At 35.0% G+C, this 25,237-nt stretch overlaps 1 protein-coding gene across 1 annotated transcript; it reads left to right on the top strand.

Moving 5' to 3' along the window:
- Window positions 1-5,549: 5,549 nt before the first annotated feature.
- On the top strand, window positions 5,550-24,314 carry LOC105320824 (uncharacterized). The gene is made up of 9 exons (XM_066085726.1): window positions 5,550-6,748; window positions 6,925-7,370; window positions 15,456-15,555; window positions 20,377-20,604; window positions 20,821-20,899; window positions 21,288-21,394; window positions 22,436-22,546; window positions 22,911-23,016; window positions 24,163-24,314. Exons 1-9 carry the CDS (start codon window positions 5,804-5,806, stop codon window positions 24,312-24,314), a joined length of 2,274 nt encoding a protein of 757 aa, XP_065941798.1. The 5' UTR covers window positions 5,550-5,803.
- Window positions 24,315-25,237: the final 923 nt, after the last annotated feature.

The raw sequence follows: 25,237 nt of genomic DNA on the forward strand, positions 1-25,237 counted from the left end.
TTTTTTAATCGTTCTTCGAAGTACAGGAATATTTTTTTTTAATGAAGAAAAACATGGCAATTTTTATATATCAAAATTCTTTAAATAGAATGAATTCAAACCGGTTACATTGGTACTAAATGATAGATCTCTATTATGAAAAAGTCAAGTTCCATATATAGTACAGAAAATTGTTGTCGAAATTTATTTTCTTAAAACAAAAGGTGCACATATGTTTTTGCATTTGAATCAAACTTTTCTGCAAAATGATTTACGCCATTGGATATAAATTTGATTTACAATGCTTGAATATATTTTAAAATTGTATCTGGTGACTGTTTATGCCTTAAATGATGTTTGTTATAAAAAATAACAGACAATATTACACATTATGTCGACATGTTTGCTATTCTATCTGAAGAATATAATGCAATTTAAGATGTAATTAAAGAAAAAGTAAAGATGCACAGTGATGTGTTTGATAAAAAAAAAATTCAAATTTCTAATATGGATATTATTTATTGCAGAGAAATGCCTCGTCTCAAACGAAGAAGTGGTTCCATTGGTCAAAGAAAAAAGTACCATTCCAAGAGACATCCAAGTCAAAGTCTGTCCGATAAATGCGACTCCATATTCTCTAATAGTACTACAGCACAACCTCATGTGGACCACAACTATTTATCTCTAGCAGCCCAACACTAAGACCATGACTTTAGTACTCTATCTGCCCAACCTTCGGTCCTACACTATTCATGCCTGACCTTGGACTACTGTTGTTCTACAGGACAGATCACCACTGACATTATTTTGCCAACTGAAACTGTGCCTGTTGAAAATGTGACACACTGTCTGAACACATATGGATACCCTCAAGGAATAAAACTTGGTAAAGAACAGTTCCCTTGAATGGGGATCACACAAATTTGAGCTGAAGATGTCTTTCATGTGTCCCACTAAAGGTGACTCTAAGAACTGGGCCTGGCTCTGTGCCTGTTGAAAATGTGACACACTGTCTGAACACATATGGATACCCTCAAGGAATAAAACTTGGTAAAGAACAGTTCCCTTGAATGGGGATCACACAAATTTGAGCTGAAGATGTCTTTCATGTGTCCCAATAAAGGTGGCTCTAAGAACTGGGCCTTGCTGCAAAACCTGGCCAACCTCACGATCACACTTTCCCCGAACGAGTTGTGCATAGGACATTCTTATAATCTTGTCAGCGTTTGAAGACTTGCCTCATGGAGAATACTTTCAATGTCCCCGGAGCAGGAGGGGGAAGGAGACTCGTTGTTTTCTGCAGTGGCACAAGAAGTTGCTGTTACTCTATTGTCACTAGCTAGAAAAATAAGATAAATTTATTAATTAATATTTATATAATGCTACAAGATATTATTATTAATGAATTAATTTTTAATGTAAATATATTTTACGAACGATTCAAAATGATCACCACTGACATTGTCAACTGAAACTGTGCCTGTTGAAAATGTGACACACTGTCTGAACACATATGGATAGCCTCAAGGAATAAAACTTGGTAAATACTAAACTAAAATGCAGTTTACAGGAAGTAACGTTTAACAGTGACAATTTAATCCATTTTTTATTTTTCTCAGTAACTAGTGTTTCAATTTCTTTTGGTACAATCAAAGTGAGCATTTTGCTCTGGTCACAAACTGTGAAGTCCTTTTGTTTTTCTTTTTGGTCTTCCCTTTGAACACAATCACACTTGTCTTCCAGATAAATGTTTTCTTTATCAATGTTATCTTTCATCATTGGTGCATTCAGTCCATTTGAAACTTTTATTTCGAGCTCTTTTTCCAAGCCATGAGCAAACTATAATAAATAAACTGGTCAATGCATTTTTTACAAACAGAATATGCACATAATAAGAAATGCATTAAATCCAAAGACCACAGAGGGAATACAATACGTCGGAAACGAGTCCCAGGTGTGCAACGGAATTGAAGGGTTCATTTACCAGGTACGTGTACCTGTGTGACGGTTCCTATTTACGAGCGGTGTTCAGCTTCAAGGTTCTTTTGACATTATTGCAAGATTTACCGTGGATTTACCGTGGATTTCTAAGAATAATATTTCTAAGAATAATATTTTAGTCCCGTGATCATGATTTATTGAAAATTGAGATGAATCCATGTGTCTGTGTTCGTCCTTCGCTCTTAATGCAAATAGTTTGCCGTTGTAAAATATATACACAGTTGGAAATTCCTGAGCAGTATTCATGTTCTTAACTTCTGATTTCTATGGCTGCTCATCATTTTGAATAATGGCAGGATCTGCACGGTTAATATTGGTGCCGATACCTATGTTTGTCAGTTCTTTAATTCTAGAGTCCTATTAGCAAATCAAAAGTTGTATCATCTTATTTTTAAAAGCAGATAGCCGCCTATTTACATTCCTTTCTCTAAAAAACGTTGAATTTTGGCGGCAATGCTTGTCAGTTTGTTTGGTGGATAGTATATTTTTTGTTTAATATCATTGATGAATCTTTGAATCAAGAACTGCAAGTTTTCAATACTTTTGAATCGTTAGCTTAATTATATTTAAATATACTACAGTTATATATTTATGCTCAGTGTTTGTATGATTATGTACTATTAACCAATTTAAATAATAGTGTTAATCATTATTAAATATGTCTTGCATTCTGATTCACTGTACATATGCATATTAGTTTAGTTCTGAAAAATTGAAGAAAAAAAAGTTTCTGATTGATTTAATCTCTATGGATATTAGTACTTTTTAATTCATAAAACAATGCTGATTTGTAATAAATAATACTTAATATCAAAATTGCAGTTTGACTGAAAAACAATACATGCATTAGTGCAAGTATTTTGCTTCATTTTTCTACTATTATTTCTGTTTGCAAAATGATGACGAATTTTACAATGTTACGAATATTTAATGATTATATGATTTTTATTTTTGATATATTTAGTTATTGATTTGAATGTTTTTAGGAGGACATGGCAAAAACCAAAAAAATAAAAAAAAGTACGTGGACAGAATGTCACCGTCAAGACTGTACATGTAAGCTTGAAAGATAACACAGACACCATTAAAGTCTCGCTCTGGAGGGATTTGGCAGAACCATCATTTGTTGAAAATTTTCTCCGGATGACAAATGTGGTTGTGACTGCATTTAATGACGAAATCTCAATATCGTCAAACTCTAAAGACCTTTTTACACGGATGTGATTTTACAGATCTGACTCGCCACATTTTACAAATCAGACCGTGTAAATAGAAAAATCATAAGACAGATACGAAGTCAGATGGAATAGAGACATGCTCTATTCTGTCTGGCTAGTCAGATGGTTTTGACCAATCATTTAACATTTGACCAATCATATCATGCTACAAAATCAAACACAAAACCAGGCCATATGCTCACCATGGAATCTCGAGCACTGGAGTCACGACACTCAAAGCTGAGCTTGCTCCACAACGGGAAGAATAAATCATTTTAATTTTTAAATATGTTGGTGATAAATACCTTTTGTTTTGCTTTTCTTGTACTGCCTAGTTATGTGTCCCCGAAAACCAGATATGGAGTGCAGGATCTTCCTGGAGTCGGGGCACTGGTAACTGTGTTCTTCTTTTAGTGGCTGGTCACAAGACTTCATGGTCTGTGTTCTCCCCTAAAAGTTAATCCAAATCAATGACATTATCCCAACACAAGAAATCTTCCTGGTTCCTGGTTCTGAGTATTCTTCATCAAATGTACCAGAAGGGGTATACTTTGCTCTGGATAGAGTTTTTGTTCTCAGATTGTTATGGAGTGCGCAGCAAGCCAAAACAATTTTCTGGGCCCTCTCTAGTTCCATATCAATTGTACTTTTAAAAGCTCTAAACCTACTTGCTAAAATACCAAAAACATTCTCGACATCTTTTCTTGCCCTAGAAAGCCCGTAGTTAAAAATTCCTTTTGATTAATCAAATGGTCTTGAAGGATACGGCTTCATTGGGGTATATTGGTTTCACCCTGTCCGTCTTTCTGTAGACGCAACTTTGTCCCACCCTATAGAGTTTTTTATTACTGCATGGAACAGTTTAAAAACTTGTACATATGTTGAACACCATCTGAAGATGTGCACCTGCAATTCTTTTCAAGATCAGACAAGATTTAATGATTTTATGATAATATTCATTTTCCTTATTCTATATATTGTACACTAATGTTGAAAAGTATAGAGGTAATCCTTACAGATTTTATTGATTAATTAATATTATTAAAACACTCTAAAATATATTTATATAATACATGTAGATGAAGGTTTTTTGTCTTCATGTCTTAATTAATAAAAAAATATTTTTTATAAGTATTCTATCAACTACAATACAAAAGTTTTGTATGTTAATGATAAATTCTTAGGAGCTAATGCGAACATCAAAGACAAGTGTGGCTGAATTCGTTTGTCCCAAGGGGGCCATAATCTGAACCATGGTTTAGATGGAGCATGTGTTTAGGGAAAATTGATTATCTGTAAAATGGGCGTTGGTTTTGGGGCTATTTAAAAACTGTTTCATGTAAACCAAAAATTTCTATCATTATAAGGAAATTAATAATAGCATTATTGATAAAGAGGTTAACTATTTTAAGAAGTTGTTTAAATTTATTAGTGAAGTAAATTGAACTGACCCTATAGAGCATTAATTTAAATGAAATTCAAAATTACTGATATGATTGTAGTGTTTAACTTACTAACAAACAAAAATGTGAAAATTCTGTTTAACAAAAACATGTCAATATTTAGTCCTTCTTTGATCCAAAAATTTCCCTAAACAGTTCTAACTTCTTTTCCTGCATTTTTCCATTTGATCCATGAACAACTTAAATTTCTGATCCTGTTTTTCTGATTCCTCTCTAAAAAAAAGTCTGAAGGCTCTGACCTAGGGCGCTTTCTTTTCTCTTTGAAACATTTTGGCGAGTCAGTCTCCTTTGTTAAAGTGTCATCAGATGAGGAAGAGGTGGAAGGTCCTGCTGCTGATGACAGGGTGAACATGAAAAAGTTGTTAAAGTAAACACAACTTGAAGGGAAAAATGTCATTAATATGTCACTAAAACTTTCTAAATCTAAAGCAAATATATACAAGTAAATGTAAACCATCCAAAACATCAGAAGTATACTAATGCAAATCAGTGGAATGTTATATACAAGAACAAACTAACAATGTAGTACTTTTTAGTTTTTAAAAGTAAGTTAGATTGTAATACATTGATCTCGTTTTCTCATTTCAAGTTTAACATATGTGTAAAAAATCAGTATTTTTAAGGAAGTCAAATGACATTACTAATTAACTAGAATAATGAGATCTCAAGTATCATGCAAAAAAAAAAACCCACCAAAAACAAAAAACTCACAGAGATAATACATGTCACAAATTTACAACTACCTGAGTTTTAAAACTATTCTCTAATAAATGATTGTATAAAATTATTTTATCATTATTAGAAGGGAGCTGATATTTCAAAAAGAGAAAAAAACTTAACAGTGTACAATTCTAAGAAAAGTTATAAATGTGTGATAGTTTTTATAAGTAATATTTAGAGTACCTTTGAACGAGTGTATCTTCCGATACCGGTCGAGGGGGCGGAGCCCCCGAGACTGGTATCGGAAGATGCACGAGTTCAAAGGTTACTCTAAATGTTTTGTATCATTGCGTATTCAAATTATTGCATCAGTTTTAATAATAAAACTGTGATCTAACATGAAATTGGCGCGGCTAAAATTTGACCAATCGGACCTCAATCTGGAAACCACGAGAACAAAATTCAGTTTGCAGACAGTTAATTATGGAGGACGGCATGGATTTTTTGTTGTCCCAATGTGCGGAATCTGTAGAAAATCAAATATTTATGGAAGATTCGTTTGATTCTTTAACTCTTTCCCAAATAAGTGAATTACCGGAAATGAAGAATGAACTCGACATGGACGTTGATTTTGATATAGGAGATGTTTTACAAATGTTGGAGACTGCTGCTGAAAACGCCCAAAATTCGACCACTTCCGAATCTGAAGTTGACGATAAAATGAAAAAAGAACGATTTGGTCAGGTTTCAGATGATGAAATTCAACGTTTAATTGACTCCCAAACAAATTCAAATACGCGCAAGAATACCAAGTGGGCGATTGAGACATTCAACAAGTGGCGTATCGCGCGGGTCAATGTACCACTGTTGACCGAGATGACGAGTGAAACTCTTAATTACTGGATGCAACGATTTGTTTTGGAGGTTAGAAAACAAGACGGATCGGAATACCCACCGCGTTCGCTCTACTACATTGTGTGTGGTTTATTACGTTACTTGAGGGATGAAAGCATTCACAATATGAACTTTTTAGACGAAAAGGATCACAGATTTGCAGTATTTCAGCGGGTTTTGGACGCGCGAATGAAAGAACTGCTGTCAAAGGGATTAGGAACAAAAGTTCGCCAGGCGGATCCAATTTTACAAGAAGACGAAGAAAAAATTTGGAGCCAAAAAGTATTTGGTATGCATTCTTCTAAAGCGTTGCAATACACAGGGTTTTTCTATAACTGTAAACTGTTTGGACTACGTGCGTATGATGAACACAAATCACTGGAATGCGATCAGTTTGATTTAGGCTGTGGTGACAGAGGGAAATACATCCATTTTCATGGACGATCATCAAAAACTTATAAAGGAGGCCTAAGGCATATTCAGTTGCAAAACAAGGACATCAAACACTACTGCCTCAATGGTGAGTTAAACTTTGTAAATATTATTAAAGTATAAAATGTATATTTTTATAATGTGCATTTTCCCATGAGATATTGGTTAAGGTTTCCCGTTATTAGGATTTATGGAAATAGAGTAGCTGTATTTAAATTTTTTATATTTGTAAATACAGTACTTAACGTGACCATCGAATTCTTGTTTTGTTTTTTCAGCGGAGTCTGGCTGACTTTTACCTGGCATATATCGACGCCCTCGGACACAGGGGTCCATTTTACAGACGACCTTTGGCAAGTGGTATCAAGTACAGCGAGCAGGTTCTTGGGATAAACAAAATCAAGGGTCTGATGAAAGAGATAACCAGAAACGCTGGACTTGTCGGGAATTTTACAAATCATTCCGGTAAAAGGACTTGTGCTACCCAGCTGTATCAAGCGGGCGTCGACGAGCAAGATATCATGAGTAGAACCGGTCATAGGTCCGAATCCGCTGTTAGGAAGTACAAGCGTACAAATTCCGTTCTTCAAGAAAGTGTTTCGAAAGTTTTGGATCCGCCTAAGAAGACGAAATGTGATATTGCATTAACGCCCGAGATTGATCTTGATGTATCGCCATTATTAGGAAAACATCCCGACATCGACGAGAAAAGTGATTCCTCGAAGTCAGTCTTTAACAATTGTGTTTTTAATTTTACGGCATAAAACAAATGCGTGTGAATTTTTAAAACTATGCACTTTTGGATCCTAATTTTGCACTCGGTTCAGTGTCATGCTTTAAAAAAGTTTGTGTTTTGATATATGCAAGGAAACATTTTTTTTTCATTATTTTGTCAATAAATCTTTTTTTGCTTGTTTCACTTTATTTATAATCTGAATATGGTTTATCTGGATACACCACAGCTGTTAGAGCACAGCAAAACCATGGTGTATCAGAAATAAAAACACAAAGGTCATCAAAGCAAAACCATCGCAGCAATGATACAAATTTAATATAAGGGGAGCATTTCGCTGTCTTGTGGATCTTCGAGGGTGTTGGCAGCGGCGAGGTTGTTGACAGGGGGAGGTTGTTGATAAGGTTGTGGTCGATTCTGTTTAGGGAAAATTTGCTGGATAATTCTTGGATATATTATAAGGAGGATGAATAGGCACTGAATTAACACGATTACTAATTTAAGAATTCTTTGAATTGTCAGTTCAAATTTTGCCAGAACATCTACAATAAAAAAAAATAAATTAAAAAAATAAGATTACAAAAATTTAGAGTTCCCGTTCAAATGCTCGGTCAAAATGAATGTTTTCGTTTGAACAGGGGCAGACACTATTTGCAATGACTCTCAAGGAATGTTTTCTTCACTAGATGGCATATGATGATATTAATAGAAGAATTACTGAAATATAAATAAAGTATCAAATTAAGCAGAATGATCTTTAGGAATTTCTTGCAGAGGAAAGGCATGATGCTGGAATTGTCTAATATGTCTTCTTTTAAATTTCCTAACACCATAAGCAATTATGGTGATTAGGATGATCAGAAATAGATAAATTAAAAAAACCACATACTGTAGAAGCACATATTTTCGTTGGGTCGAAATTTCGTTGTTTTTGAACCAAATAAAATTCGTTGGCTTTAAATTTCGTCACATCATAATATCTTTGTATTCATTATTACTTTGTTTAAAAATTCGTCATGGATTTAATTTCGTTGATTTCTACTGCCAACGAAAATAACGAAATTAAATCCTCAACGAATATTTCTGCTTCTACAGTACGTTATATTAAATGTAGTACAAACAAGAAAAAAAAAGTTACCTATTACACCAGTCAGAATGTATGCGGTCAATTCCCAAGGCTTATTGTCATTGGAAGGTTGGAGAGGTGTCATACTTGTTGAGGTTGCAGTTACTGTTGTTTTGGGTTGAGTCGTTGTTTTGAGTTGAGCTGCTGTTTTGAGTTGAGCCGTTGTTTTGGGTTGAGTGTACTCAGTTGAGGCGTTACTGTGATAATTACTGTAGACGTTTTTGTGAAATCCATCACCTTAATAGAACAAGTTATGAACAATTAGAATGTGCTATCATATTTGTTCTAATATGTAAACAAAGAATATTCATGTTATGTACATATATGATAGAATTGATTGGGTGGGTAGACTTGATCAAAGTTCAATAGATAACACTTTGACAACACATGTTTCTTTTTCCAATTTTCTAATGAAATTTACAAACACATCGTGTTCTGCATATGTATAAAGCAACATTCAGAGGCGAAATAACATTTCGACAAGGGGCATCTCCTTCTAAAATTTCGATTTTTGATAACTGGCCCGCGAATTCACCTGAAACAAATCAAGTGGAGGATTCTGTTAGTTTTGTCATAAATAAGATTTCCTCTCTTAAAAAGAATCAACTTCATAGTGGCCCTATCCTCTCCATTCGCACTTTAGGATGATTCCTCTTTCACTTCCGCAGTCATTTCCATTAATTGCGATTGAAACTGCTGTAGAAAGTCCGATCGAAAACCCCAACACAATAATCAGACGTATCGTGCCTGCCATTGGTGGCAGGGGATAAATTCGAAAGAAAGACCCGGTCAAAATTTTGAAATAAAGGGAGAACCTGAGGTTTTCCTGGTTATTTGAGGGGTATAAATTGCTAGAATATTTATTGCATTCATTTTGTGGATAGAGGAGCTCATGTCAATGTCATTGATATATGACACTTTTATACTGGTAGCACTTTTCATCAGATATGGAATGGAAATGCGAAACTGTGGCCAAAGTTTTCACTTTCGGGTTGTGCTTGAAAAGTAGGGTGGACTCAGAGCACGAAATGTCACTCGAAAAGAAGGTGATTGACCCCCCATCAATTGGTGATTATTTGCATGTGTATACATTAAGCTACCAATCCTATGGTAGTTTATGGCAGTTGCTCGGGACTGGAGCGTGGTGCTGGATCCGTTAAAATGTGAAAAAGGGCAATTTTCCGGAAAATTTTGAGACCGTCCCTGGCTATTCTATATAGTGCTATATGTAACTTGTAAATTTTTTATTCTGAAATGTTTAACAATTCTCAAGAGTTGGGACCATGTGTCCCCTGCATGCAAACCAATTTTAGAATACTTGAAAATCCACTGGAAAATTAAATCACATATATGAGCACTATCTGCCTCAAATTTCTTCGACCAAAAAAACTATCCCCTGCCACCCACTGTCATCGGTCTACGAAGAAACTCGTACAGGAAATGATTTGAATTCTTTTTATTCAATATATATATGCAAAATCTTGTCTTTTAAAAAAAGATGCACAGAAGAACTTAGAGATTTGTTTGTTTGTATCTTATTGTTTTTTATAGACAAGTAGACAATATTCAGAAGATTAATATCTGTCATTGAAGATAAAATTGAAGTATGAACATTTTTCCAAAAAAAAATCAAATTTTGCAAAGAAATGCGAACGCTAACGCCTGTTTCCTATTTTTTACATTTTACATCAAAATATATCGGAATTTTTGTCAGATATCCTAAAACTAAGTTTTCAACTAAAAAGTATACTCAAACCCTAATCAATTTAATTCAAAAAAAAAAAATTGTAATCAAATTATTTATTTTTTAACAAAAATTTTGCTAACGCGGGGTCTTAAAAAATGTCATTGAAATCGGTCTCTATGAGTGAGGAAAATATTATTTAGCGGCCAATATTTGCATAAAAATTTAATAATTACATATTTACAATATATATTAAAGTAAAATTTCATTTGAATTCATATCTGTTTATTATTTTTCGAAAATTTACAAAGCAAAATCCTTTTTTTGGAATGTATTTCGGTCAGTAGACATATGCCCCCCCCCCCCCCCCCCCCGTAAAACAACAAACCCTTTGGTTTGCGCCGGTGTCTGAGGGTTAGGGGTTGAGGTACATGGCTGCGCAACTTCCTGCAATGACGTTTCTGTTTCAGCGCTAGCACTACCAAAATCTAAGTCTATCCCCTCCAAATTCTCTAAGTCTTTGTTTGTAATTACGATTTGCTGCTGTGTGCACGGCTTGAGGAAAAATGGCATCCCCTGTAAATGATCCGTGATATTTTTGAGATTCCCTTTGCCACGTCCTCTATCTGTTTATTTAACTGTTCTATGTCCCTGCGCACTGCCTGACTTTCCGCTTCGACTGCAGAAAGTCTCTTAGATACCAAATTTAGTACCTCGACATTTTCCTTTTTGATTTGTGCGCTCCCTTCTATGTAGGTCTCCAAAACCTCCGGAAGCTGCTGTGCTTCTTCTGAAATAAGACACAATCCAGTTGTATTTTTGAGTCATACAACACATTTATCAGAAAATAATATCGAATTTGTTTCGATGTTAGATAGATTTTTTTTCTTTAACTAATAAAAAAAATTATCAAGCATGAAACATTGATGAAACTTGAGACTTATCCGAGTCTTGTTCGTCACTCATTGGTCTGTAATACAGCACCCCAAGCAAACTGAAATGAAAACAATATTAATATTTATTTCAAAATAATAAACCCACAAATCTCTATTCCAATCTTTTAACCAGAGCATATCATAATACTGAACAGGAAGTATCCGACCTATATATGGGTATAGTCCACTAATGCATTTTCCATAGGCGGTAATGTTAACGTTATGGTTCATAGCTCCGGCCCTAATTTTCGTTCAGCAACGAGGGACCTCTTGAATGAAAGCTCATCAAATTGTCTCTTTCCTGTTAAAATTTCGTGGTTTGAAGTCAGATTCGTTTTCCGGCAAAATGCGTCTGTATTGAAAAACTCTGAAAATGAAAGTAAAAGTAATGAATTTCTCAGTTTGGAAAGGGTGTACATCAAACAATTTCAATTCTTTTCTTCAAATGATAATTCAATTTTGACACTTGTTTTAAAAATTGCAAATCCTCTTTTCTGACATGTGTCAAGCATTCTGATTTAAAATGTCCCAATAAATGTATATACACTCTGCAAGTATAGGGACTATTTTGCTTAAAGGCACTTCTTTGTTGTCCTACCGATTCTAAAAATAGAGGGATATACCCATATAATGAAATGATAAAAGTGCGACAAGTAAGAATCGGTAATGGCGGAATCTTAATAAATAACTTGATTAATGGTGTGTGTTGAGGACTGAGGGTTGCGGACGATATTGGGCTAGGGAACGAGGGTTGAGTGTTAAGTTAGGGGATCCAGAATGATGGTTGCGGGCTTAGGGCATACGGTTGAGGACTGAGGAGTGTGGTTTGCGGATCGAACAGGGTTAGGGTTAGGGGTTATGAATTTCACAATTTTGGTAAAGGACCTCATGTACATCATAATCATGCATTTAGTTTTTAACAAATGTATATGGGAGTAGATAAGAAGATTTCCTAAGATTTAGTACATTTAACTATATGGTCCAACCCATAGCTTGAACCCATGGGTCATGAATTTCACAATTTAAGCAGAGGACTTCATGGACATCATATTTATGCAACCAGTTTCATCCTCACATATGTGGGAGTAGAGAAAAAGATTTTTTTTTTTAATTTGGCGTTTTTTGCATATTTGGCCCCACATACGGCGCCCCGGGGGTGGTAGAGCCATGCATTTCACAGTTTAGATTTCTCTTACCATTGAGATGCCTCACACCAAAACTGGTAATAATCAGCCTTTGGTTTTTAAGAAGTTAAAAATGTAAAATTGTTAACACATGACGACGGACGAAAACGGATAGCAATAGGTCATCTGAGTTTACTCAGGTGACCGCAAAATGGTGGACCTACAAATCACTTCAACGCATCATTGTATTCGAGATATCAAAGTTCAACTGTAAGTAATATTTTATTTGATAACGTCAATGATTAATAAGACTGACCTCGAACATATATGCCTTAAGTTTGAATAATATTTTGTATATTTACCTTTTCTAGCACACTGGCCTTATGATGGAAACATACAACTGAAACCAATTTATTTTCAAAGTTTTTATATAAATCCGTCCAGTACGACATTTTTGAAATTCTTGTCACGCTGTTGAAGATCTCCAGTAATAAAATGACTGGACTCCATCAATGGATATGAAGAACCAGTTACTTAGAGAAGGGAAGCCATCTTGCCAGCTGCTGAATATAGGACAGTGAGTGAGGTAGGTTATTGACTATGTTTCTTATCATATAGGAATTTATTTGTCCCAAATCAGAATTGAGTTATTTCATTCATCCTTCATCAATAATATGATGTGAAATTTTGTATTGAATATTTTGTCACGTTAACACGGGAGTTTACCCGGATAGCTGTTTACCCTAGCTACATGTTTACAAATCGCACAAAGCTACAATTTGTAGTACAAAATAATGTTTTCTGTATTTACATGTACATTTGACATATTTAGAGGCAGATAATGCAGTGTTCGAATTTTTCTCATGGTTAAATTTTTATGTTTTCATTTATTTTTGTGATTATGATGACGTCACTTTAGCTCAGAATTCTCCAAATTATAAATTTCAACTTGTGGGTATGTGTATATAATTTATATGAAAATGACATTTCATGGTTTGAATGATAGAATAACAAAGCAAAATATTATCATGTCAGAAGCAGATTTTACTTCACTTCATGAAGAGTACAAAAAAAGATAAATATTAAGTATTTAAAGGTCCATGAACTAAGGGTTGAAATCAGAATATTTGTATGACATCACAGGAAGTAATAATGCTGGACAAAATAAAGAGCTACAGAAACTTCAACTCAAGATGGAGGATATTCCAATTGGATTTATATTATAATCCACTTAAGTCGAAGATAAAATATTGATTGACTCTTCTGTTTCATAATGACGTGCATTCCAAAAGCAATACCAGTTTTCTCAAACAGGTTCTTGTAAACCATTCCGTTTTCTGTACACCTAAATTTATTAACTGACTGTGAGGACAAAGCAAGTGTGATGCATATGGTCCACAAGCAAGTGTGATGATGCAACTTTTTCCCCGTGAAGAAATTGAGGGAAAATGCTGTCGAGAGGGACAATAACCGTACTACATGTATGCCCAAATAGTTAGTAAAAACCTGATATGTATTTTATCATACCAAAGTTTTATTTGTTCTCGTTACTTTGAGAAATCTACAATATCTTTAAAGCACAATAGTCCACTCCACACTTTTCAACAGTTGTTTTTCTTTGCGGGGTCAACCTAAAGGTCAGAAGGAAAAAAAACCCAAAAATTCCCCTTCATTATACAATCAAATAATTGGGCGTACTGGGATGAAATCGCTTGGGATTGGATTTATTCATTTGATATGTGGTGGCAACCCACATATTTAATAAGTCATGTTGGGGCAATCAAAATACGTACATGTAGTACACGTTTAACCGAAAACGGAGTTTTAATGTCAACTCATATAAATACAAACATACAGATACAAACGCCTATACTACAAAAGCTACTGTGATAAATCTATAGGTTTTCCCCAAAAGATGACGATAAAGAGACACAACATTTGTAAAGTGTGGATTGTGATCACAACTACGATTTCCACAGATCTATCCATGTAGGTAACTCACGACCAGTTGTGCGAGTAAGCGTTGGGTATTAGTACACGAATGAGATGCTGGCTGTGGATTTTCGACAACAATAATTATCATTCATGTAATATGCCACTTTCAAACGGCGCCACCGTCTAACAGTACTTTCAGTACTTTGATTTGTTAACAAGAGGTCAGTTAACCGAACAGGAAACAGCACTGTACTACAAGATTGCAAGAGTCCGCATCCATAAGAGGATCAAGAACTATGAAATTCTCCGACACACCCCTGCCACCTACAGACATATTAACTAAAAAATTTTCAACTTTGTTGTTGACTTGTAAATTTGCAAGCCCCGTTTTGAAAGAAACTGCTTACTGAAAATTCGTACATACTGTATTTAATCAGTTGTTTTACTTAATTTGACTTCCTGTTAAGGAGACTAGATGGTTAACAATATAACTATCATATCTACATGTACCTAATGTTTTGTTAATCTTTCTTTTGCTATTAACTATTATGGAGTAAAGAAATTATTCATATATTTAACCTTTTAAATGTTTTAAAGGATTTCAATATACAGTCTAAAATTGGCAATGGTCATCAAGCCAACTTTAGGAGTACTGCCGAGCTTGAAAACTTTCAAAATTTGATTTTGTTGTATGCCTCTACAAGATACTCGTACAGTCCACCGAAATAAACTTGCAGCCTTAGATCACAACGGACATTTGGCGCGGGAGACAAAGACTAACAAGGACACAGGGGCCAAGCCCGTTTTAACATTATTTTCAATGTAACCATAAATAAAGAAAGGGGTCGAACTCTGACCCAGATAAAAAACTACCAGCTCGCTTCAACAGCCTGATAAATCAATAAATATCTAACACATTCGCAATATGCATGAAGTTTTAAGAAAAGTGATGTCTGGGATACACTCGTGCCGAATTTAAAGCTGATGGGTCTTAAAATAGCGGAGATATGCGTCATTATTCTCCCGAAATCGCCAGTTTATTTTTACTAGGACATTTACCGGTCCAGGGCACACGATGGGATTTTGCCTATGACCTCAGCAGTATTGAAGGATGGAAGTGTTAGGTTTGTATCCAATCATTGGTCTTAAGACATTTATAATATTTACATAGTACATGTACCGAGAACTCTATATTAACAAGCTCTTTTGATTAGCTTAGATTAAATACCATAGTATATTTGTAATGTTGTTGAGAATTGTAAAATATTACAGGTATCAGAGATCCTTCAACAAGAAAAGTGGAACATGGTCCGTCCAGGAACTGAAGGTGGACAAAACTTATAGTTACATCCAATCTCTGGTTGAAAAGATTGTAAGAAGATGATGATGAAGGAACTAGTGGCAATGTTGTTTTGGAAGCAGATGATCCAAGAAGAATATCAAAGACTCTGGCCCGCATCCCCCCCCCCTCCCCAATAGCACAACTTGTAAAGGAGAAGAAGTCACGATTTGAAGATCCAGACAAAACATTAGACTATTCATGGGACTCTTGAAGGTATTCTATTATACCCCCGCTCCGAAAAATGAGGGGATCGGTTTTACCTGTGTCCGTCTGTCTATCCGTCCGTTCTTTCTTCTGTCTGTCCGTAACAAAAACTTTTGTCGCAGTTTTCACAGCAAGTATTTATCGCAGATGCTTGAAATTTTAACTTATTTGTTTAGGCATGCCATAAAGTGGGATATTTTTTTGGACCAATCGTACGTCAACTTCCTTTTAAATGACGACTTTGTTTATTTTTAGCCCAAATTATCGTCAAAGGTTTCTCAGTAATTATATATTGCATATGCTTGAAATTTTAACACACTATATCTTTAGGCATGCCATATGGTGGAATATATTTTTGTACCAATCAGACGTCAACTTCTCTTAAATGACAACTTTGTTTATTTTTAGCCTAAATTTTCAACGAATTTTCGTCAAAGATTTCTCAGTAGTTTATCGCAGATGATTTTTGGCCTAAATTTTCAAACGAATTTTCGTCAAAGATTTCTCAGTAGTTTATCGCAGATGCTTGAAATTTTAACTCACTATTTGTTTCGGCATGTAATTTTGTTCCAATCGGAACAAGCCTCCTGTTAAATGGCGACTTTGCTTTTTTGCATATTCACATTAGAGCGGGGGTATTTATTGTTGTATAATACAATGCATGCAAAAGGACTGGATACAAATTCTTCAAAACAATAGTCTTTTCCATAATACTTGTACAGTATAGTTACATGTATATATTAGGAGACCACTTAATACTACGGAAGGAATCGGAATTAATTTCTTTACAACTTTGCTACAATACTGCATTAGAAATGTTTATTCCTTTACAAGTTATTAACAAAATCCTTTTGAAGCCTCTAACTCCCTAGTTATAGGGGGCAGCCCCTTTTTTATTCATACCGAATGAAAGGTCTCTGTAAGACCCACAACGTTTGAAATACATATTCTAACATTATTATCATAGGAAAACTAAAACGGAAAATACGTGATTTCTTGCATATTTTGTAACCTCTGTTTCAACACCTATACCTAGCCTTTTATTTGCATTTAAAGGGGCATGGTCACAATTTTGGCAAAGAAGAAATAATATTTTTTCGATTTTAACGTTTTCATTGCTTCAGTAAGGCATTTTTAAGAGGCAACTAAAATTAGAGTGTCATTTGTTGAGTTATTAGCGAGTTACAGAGCTTGAAATTTTTCGCTATGTAAACAAAGCGTTTGTTTACATTTTGAATGTTGAAGTGAAAATTCCAGTTTTAGACTTCAAATGCATGCATTATTCGTTAAGAACTGTTTATTTATGCTTAAAATGAATAAGAAGAGCTTTGTTTACATGACGAAGAATTGTGAGCCTTTTATCTTGCTTAAAACTCATCGAGAGGCATCCAAATTTCATTTGATCATTAAAAATACATTCCTAAAGCATTGTAAATAATAAAAACAGAAAAATAAAATTTGACCAAAATCGTGACTATGCCCCTTTAAATAACAAACGAAATAGGTCTTGCACCAATTCAATGTATCAGCTTCCAAACCAGCCAATCTTTGAGACTCTGCCGGTCATCGTTCAAGCTAAACCCATCCGACAAAAGACCTTAAAAATGAACATAACATCTGGCAAACCTTGTAGCGAGTGTGTGGAAGAACAAGAGGGAATTGACTATCAAAAATCAGAAACAAAGAAGTACAAAGAAAACAAAAAGATATAACCTTGACTAATGTGACTTGTCGAATCTCAGTTAAACTTTATAATGCCTACATCAAAAGTGAAGACAACATCGCAACGAAAAGTGGTGGAAGTACATGTACCTGTTCCTGTATGAAGTATGTATTGAAAATTCATACATCTTGATGCGCAAGTCCCCAAAATATTGCCAGAGGACTAAAACAACAGCGTGAGGACCATGGCTCAACTGGAGTTTAGAATGAAACTTGCCCATTTTTGGACACCACTGACCAAGTACCATGCGGAAGAAGTTTACATATCAAATAAATTTACATATCAAATTTTATTTCTATCGGGCACGGTCTCCAATCAAAATGTAAGCGATAAACTTAAATAATATTTTAGTGAATGTTTACATTGCACATTGCACATTTTATTCATCCGCCATTTCTTGATTAAGCAAATTTATACTATTGCAATGAGTTGTCAATAACCAGGGAGGCAAAGTTGGATTTTTTGTACACAATTTAGTTGAATAAAAGGTATACGAATCTTGTAATATGTTTAATACTGCAAGGAACTTATTTTTTAAGCGCATTAAAAAGGCCGTGGAGAGCATGAATTTTTTGACGATTGCCAATCCAGACGATCGCTAGAAGGCTGCCGAGCATTAGCTCGACGCCTTAAAAATGAGAAATGTCTGTAATGATGTTAAGAAGTGTTAACATTTTGTTTTTCGGAGTGAAGAAATTTTAAGGCATTGATTTCATATATAAGTTAACTACATTTTTTTCTTCTTCCTCACCTGCCAATTTGAATAACAGTTGTGCATAATTAAGACCGCGGAAAATTAACTGGCAGGATTAAAATAAGCAGTTTAAGGAAATTTCATGTGTTACAAAATGGGCGACAACAACAACATAATTAAAACATTTTAACCTCCATGAATTTTGAACACCGACGACCGTAGCATAGTGAAACATTCAATCTTACCTGTTTACAAAATAACCGTTTACAATCTAGAGCGACTTCGGTTCATACTCGAGTGCGTCATCACATGACACGTGGTTTAACTGAACTGACGACTAGCGTTAAACGTGTACTGCATTGTCATGACTGCCTTAGGTGTGTTATATGTTATGCTGGAGAATTTGTTAGACGATGAACACGATAGTGTACACTTTTGGATCGAGTCTCAGAAACTAGACAATAAGCCAGATTATTGCCTAGAGTCAGTTTGTCTCCAGACGACCATATTTGCCTCGTATAACAGGGCTTGCAGAAGATATCAAATTATTCACCAGTTTAATTCAGGCGACTTGAAAAACCACTTTCGCTTAAGCAGAGATATGTTCGAGTAAATTCTTGTTCACATCGGACACAGGTTAGCTCAGAACCTACTAAACAATTGTTAATATTTACGTGTTACATGGTTAACACCGAGTCTACGAGAGAAGTAAGTATTTGCTTCAATGTTGACCTTCCAAAAGTGCAAAAAATTATTGCGAGAACCAGGTGGGTCATGTTAATGCACGTATAAAATTAGAATTTACATATTAATGTACCACTGTACTTTTACCTGTGAGATGTAATGACAACTATGTTTGCACTTTTTAATTATCATTCTACGATCACAATCAATATAGCTTATGTAGAGAAAGCTTCGAAAAGAAAGTTCTGAAGCTAACATTATTTAACAGGTTGGGATTCATCCCTCGATATCGCGATTGCCTCTGAAATGAGGGATATTTCCTTTTATGGTCACAATAAAGTCGCGCCAAAGCGGGATTTTTCGTGCATTTTGATTGTTCCGACCTTTTTGTTCATCTGAAGAACATTCGCAGAATGTCAGCAAGTGTGGTAAGTTAAACACATATTACTGACTATGTGTAAGAGAAAAAATTATAAAAACGATGTATAATTAATAGTTATTGAGAAATATTTATACCAAAAAGTTGTATAAGACCACAAACATCAAAACATATGTTGAAATTTAAAGGTACCTGAAGAGTTTAAATGTCATTCCACCATTATGAATCGCCACCTAGTTGTGTCGATTATAATTAACCAATCAAATTTGATCTTTTCCTTTTTCTATGGCGTGAGCAATGTACGGCGAACTGTTACTGCTAAAAATTAATTATACGAGAAGCATTTTTATTATACTTTTTCTTTAGTATTCCTATAATCGTTTTCCGATTAAACATATAAGAAAAGTCTTGGATGAAGATTTTACCTTCTGTTTAAAGGGGAACATTCGGGGTGTGAGTGGGGTGGGCTGGTTGCATTGATAAAGCTCTCTTGCAATAAATAAATATCCATTCAAACCATCGTGCATTTATAATTTTTCATAACATGTTGTAATATATTGATGTAACATTTCAAATCGTTAGTATTCACTTTATCACCCCCCCCCCCCTTCCTTCTCCAATGCATAAATGTTGTCATTATAAATACACAAATGCATTACAATTCATATATGTACCTATTTTACAAAAAAAGGTTTCTAAGAAAGGGGTGGTGTCCCTTAAATCACTGAAGGTGAAGTCTGTGGTCTTGAGACTGCATCTCTCATCACCAAGACGCTCAGTAGGAGAAAAACACTTTATTCTCCAAAGTTTGTAATTTGAAGTAGTATATTCAGACAATTGCTTTTAAAACCTATCAACCAAAGTTATTTAAGACTGCATATTAATATTACACGTGTAAAATTCATATAGGCACACGAGCTGCACGTCGTGACGGGGGCACATGTTAGAGTTGAGGTACATGTACCCAACTCTAACAACAGGTATCTTTACCGGAGTCATGGCTTGCCAGCAGAGGTGAGAACTGTTTTACATAATCAACAATTTGCAACAAAGATATTAATAAAAGAGTTTCTGAAATCATGTTGGCTATAGTATGTAATTGTACATTGATTTTAGGGTTTTTAGTTGATTAGGAATGTTATTATATTGGTATTCTTTAATATGTAGAAAAATCAGCCAAAGCAAAGTACTGTAGATGAAGAGAAAACGCAGCCTGGACCCTCAACAGGACCTGTGAGATATCCTTCACCTTCACGGCCTATGCGTCAGCTGGATGCAGCAACACAGACGGTTTCTGTTTATGAGGAGGAGGAGAAGTGCCGCATCTGTGGGGAGGGGCGACTTAAGACAAGGGCACTTCGGATGGGATGCTCCCAACCAAACTGCAACTTCTGGGTACACGCCTGTTGTCTTCACATCAGGGCAAAGAGCCAAAGGGCTCTGTCAAAGTTTGAATTGTTTTGCCCTCAGCATTGGAGGGAAGAAATAAATTGATGTTTATTTTTATTATAGTTTTACCTTCTTTACTGGTTCAACTCTCTTAGTTCTTCCAGAAAGAGAATGATGACTTGCTTAGGCTTTCCTTTCACAGTCTACCTACTTTCTTTATAGGACAACACCAGACCAAGGCTCATGTTGTCCAGAAGATCTTCCGCCATTTTAATCAATGATGCCCTAGTCTGGTTGTCCAGTGCGTGGCGTTTTCCCCTCTCTTCTGGAAGAACAAATATTGGTTGGGATTTGCGCCTGAATAAAACGTCGTTGCCAGAAGAATCCAAGAAATCTTGCATGCTATCTTGGCGCGTTTTTTTTCTGGTACCAGTACCAAGGAAAGAGTACTGCAAAGAAATGGCACGGCTCGTGAATGCTGCCTTTACTGCCAAAAGTTGGTAGGAACCTTTAATACGATGCATATATATAATTTAATATGATTGATTATATAAGGAATTAGATATTTTATATTAAACTCACTAGGATGCTCGGATATACATGATAAAGTATATAAAATATATTTCAAGCATTCGTTTGTCTATAATTAATATCATTACATTTTTTTTTTATTTTGTAACAATTTGCAGCGGGTTTCCTACAACCAGGATCTTTCCGCGAGGTCATCTTGGTCGGCGATCGGAGGCATATGATGTTTGCGGCCGATAAGCAACTCAACACCCTCTCCCAGGCCAAGGCATAGTTTAATGACGGGACCTTCAAGCTAGTGACGAAACCATTCGTCCAGCTTGTGTCTATCCATGGATTCACCAGAGCCGAGGACAAGATTACGCAGTGCCTCTTGCCTTCGCCTTGATGTCGAAAAAAAAATATATTAATAGAACTAAGAACTGTAATTTATTAATATTATAAAATCGAGAATTGACTTATTGATATAAGATTTTATATAACTTAATACTATTTTAATTACAGGTTTTGTAGGCGTTTTTGGATCACCTTCCAAGGAAGCCTTCTGTCAAGACATTCAATGTGGATTTCGAGGCTGGATTGTGAACACCTCTGCGGAAAGTCCTCCCCACGGAGAGTATAAGAGTCATTATCAAAAAATAATAGAAAATTTTCAAACAGGTAAACATTTTGTTGGTTATTTTCACAATTTTACAGAATAAAAAGACTTTTATTGTTTGAAATTACTTCTTAAGAATTGTGTAAAGCATACATTAAAAACAATGAAAGCATAATGTACTGGATATATTTATAAACCACATGAAAGTGCAACAAAAAGAGTGTGTGACATAGCAGAACATGGTAATTTGGACATTAAAAAAGGCAAACTTTCTTTAAACATGTCATGCAAAAAGAATTTAAGTGTTTTGCTAACTGTAGAATATTGTGTGGTATTTATTAATGTACAAATTTATATTATTTTTCCTTGACATAATTTTTTATTGACCCGTGACCAAAATTTTGGCGGATTTTGAGAATGACTCATAACCGTTAGAGCGTTCCACTGGAGCTAGGCGGTATTCGCAAAAGTGCAGAACTTGGGACTTAGGTTGGATATATTCTGAAATAAAAACCTTTAAACTGTAATTTTTTTAAAAATAAAACTTTTTTTAAACTAATTTATTTAAATTATTATATATTTTAAATACTCATGTATACAATTGTTAGTAACACTTGCTTTTCATCGTAGATTTTTTTAATTAATGTAAATATTATTCTTTACAAATGTTAGTAACAATTTAAATAAGATATTATCTTTGAATATTTTCAGGTAGCGTATCAGGAGCAAAACGATGTAAACAAGTTCATGCGGAAGGTGATGGCGCTACCCCTCCTTTCAGCGGAACACATAAGGCCTGCCTTCGAGCAGTTGGTTTTGCAGGTTTGCAGACCGTCCAACCCTGTCGGAGACCTGCTGTTCAATGTGAACATAGATCACCAGCACCATTTGGCCTAGTCCATCCTGGTCCGTCTACAACAAGACCATCCGGACTAACAACGATTGCGAAGGATGGCACACCCGGGTGAACGTAGATCATGCACAGGTATATTGTTTGTTAAGTAATTGTTACGAGGTTTACATTCATTTTTCATCATTAACTATATTATAATATCCTATGAATAATTTATTAAGGTATACCAAGGTTTAGAATCATATTTCATAATTAATTATATTATAATATTCAAGCTATTTATAACTTTTGTGGGGGTTTTTTGACAGGGAAGAATAAATGTCATTTTTTTAGCTACTGTTGGGGTTGCTGCGGAAAGAGGCTGAGCTTCTCCATATTGCAGAAGAAGTTAGTGAGCGAGGGAAAACTCATTCGGTATCAGCGGAAGTCAGCAACACAGGTAAAGCATGCTCATTAGGTAGATTTCACAATACTATGTAAAAAACTTCAATCATTGAATTATTTTGTTGAATGAAACAATGTACTGAAATATGCATTTTTAACCGGGTTTTCCAACGGAAAAATCCGGTTATTAAAATGGTGAAAATGGCGGGCGGGTGCCAAAAGGGTACCTTCATTGTACGGATAACTCCTCCTACAGTTTTCAAGATAGGAAGTTGTTCTTTTGCAGATCAAATGTACATATATCAGAGGTGTGCATATTGCTAGGATTTTGATTTCTGATAATTTATCGAAAAAATACCAGCTTTTGAACTTAGTCATTTTTTGGCAAAATATTGCATATAGGGTACTCCATTTCACTGGATACGGGTTGACATGGATTATGGATACAGTTCACATTAAAGAAAACCCGGTTTGCTGTCACAATGACAGCTTTTCACTTGTCATTTATTTGTATTAATTTTATATCGTCAAATCCACGCCAAGATCTCTGAGAATGGAGACAGTATGAGGACAATGAGCTGTCAACCAAGGCCTTGTTGAAGAAACTTGGAAGAGTCTACAGTCCTCAGTGATGGGAGATGTGCAATGTGAAAGACTAGATGTCATTTACCATTATTTATTGCCATGTTTGATGTACACGTTCTCTCTCTCTCTTTCTATATATATATATATATATATATATATATATATATATATATATATATGCTCTATATGATTTCAGGTGATATTGAAGAAAACCGGGTCCCACAGAGGGTCAAATACATAAGTTAGATATATTTCATCTCAATATTAAGAGTATTCGAGTTTAGAAACTTTTGTCTCAGATTTTGACATTCTTTTACTGAATGTTTGTGATAATGATATTTTGTTGAACGGTTACGATACTATTTTTCGTAGAGATTGAAACTCACACGGAGAAGGCATTCTCATTTATGTACCTTTGACCATTAAAGCTTCTCGACGTATCGACATTGAACCTTCATCAGTTGAGTGCATTGGTTAGAAATATGTGAACCCACCTGTAACTTTTTTCTTTGTTGTGTATATCGGCCTCCGAACAGCAATAAGTGGTCACTCGATAAAGTGTCAGATATTTCAAGTAAAATCCTAATTTAAGGTTATTTAAATGTTGACTTTTTAGAAAAATCTCGTTTATATCCCATTAGTGATATCATGCTGAAATACGACCTCACAAGCACAATCCACGAAGCCACCCGAACTACAGACACGACGAACACCCTTATTGACCCGTTTGGAAAAGCATTGACCTTGTGTCTCTTCACTCAGGCGTGATAAACACAGACAATACATTAAGCGATCACAAAGCTACATATATTTTTCTAAAAACGGGTATAATTAAGACTACAAGAATAAGGATGTTACAAAACTTAATACTATTATCGAAAATACCGACTGGAATTCAATTATAAGTAATGCTTTTTCTACTGTAAAGGCTACTGAACCTTTTACAGATAAATATCTGGAACTTGTAAGAGAGTGTATGCCTGAAAAATCGGTAACAGTTAGACCTAAAGACAAACCTTTGTTTAACACTTACGAAAAAAAATAGACTTGGACATAAAGCACTCAAAAGTTATTCTCCTCTAGACTGGGATAAATTCAAGTACATTAGAAATAAATTTAACAACATGATATAAAAACCGACCGACCCACCGACCGACCGCAGCAAAGCAATATGCCCTCCCTTCTTCGAAGAGGGGTAAAGATATTTAAAAACTGAAAGATCTGGTCTACAAATCATGAATTCAGTTTTCATTTCAGCTGTGTGGGAGTAAAATAGATCATTTTCAACATTATATGCATTAACACCTGTACATCCATTTTGGCCCTGCCCTAGAGTCAAAACCCATACTCCAGAGGACATGAAAATTAACATTTCAGTAAAGGACTTCCTGGTTAACATAATAATCAGTCAGTTTTTTATACAGATGTGTGAGAATAGAGAAGAAAAGTTTTAAACATTATATTCATTAACACTTTTTTGCCCCCCCCCCCAAATGTCCTGATCCCCTGACCCAGGGGCCATGAATTTCACAATATGGGTAGAGGAGTTAGTGGACATCATAATCATATATTCAGTTTTTTGCACACACGTGTGGGAGAAGAGAAGATTTTTAACATTTTTACTATATGGCCATATCGGCCTTACCCTGGAGCCCTAACAAAGGGGTCATGAATTTCACGAGATGTTGTTT

Source organism: Magallana gigas, chromosome 1, assembly GCF_963853765.1.
Source record: "Magallana gigas chromosome 1, xbMagGiga1.1, whole genome shotgun sequence".
Taxonomy (NCBI): domain Eukaryota; kingdom Metazoa; phylum Mollusca; class Bivalvia; order Ostreida; family Ostreidae; genus Magallana; species Magallana gigas.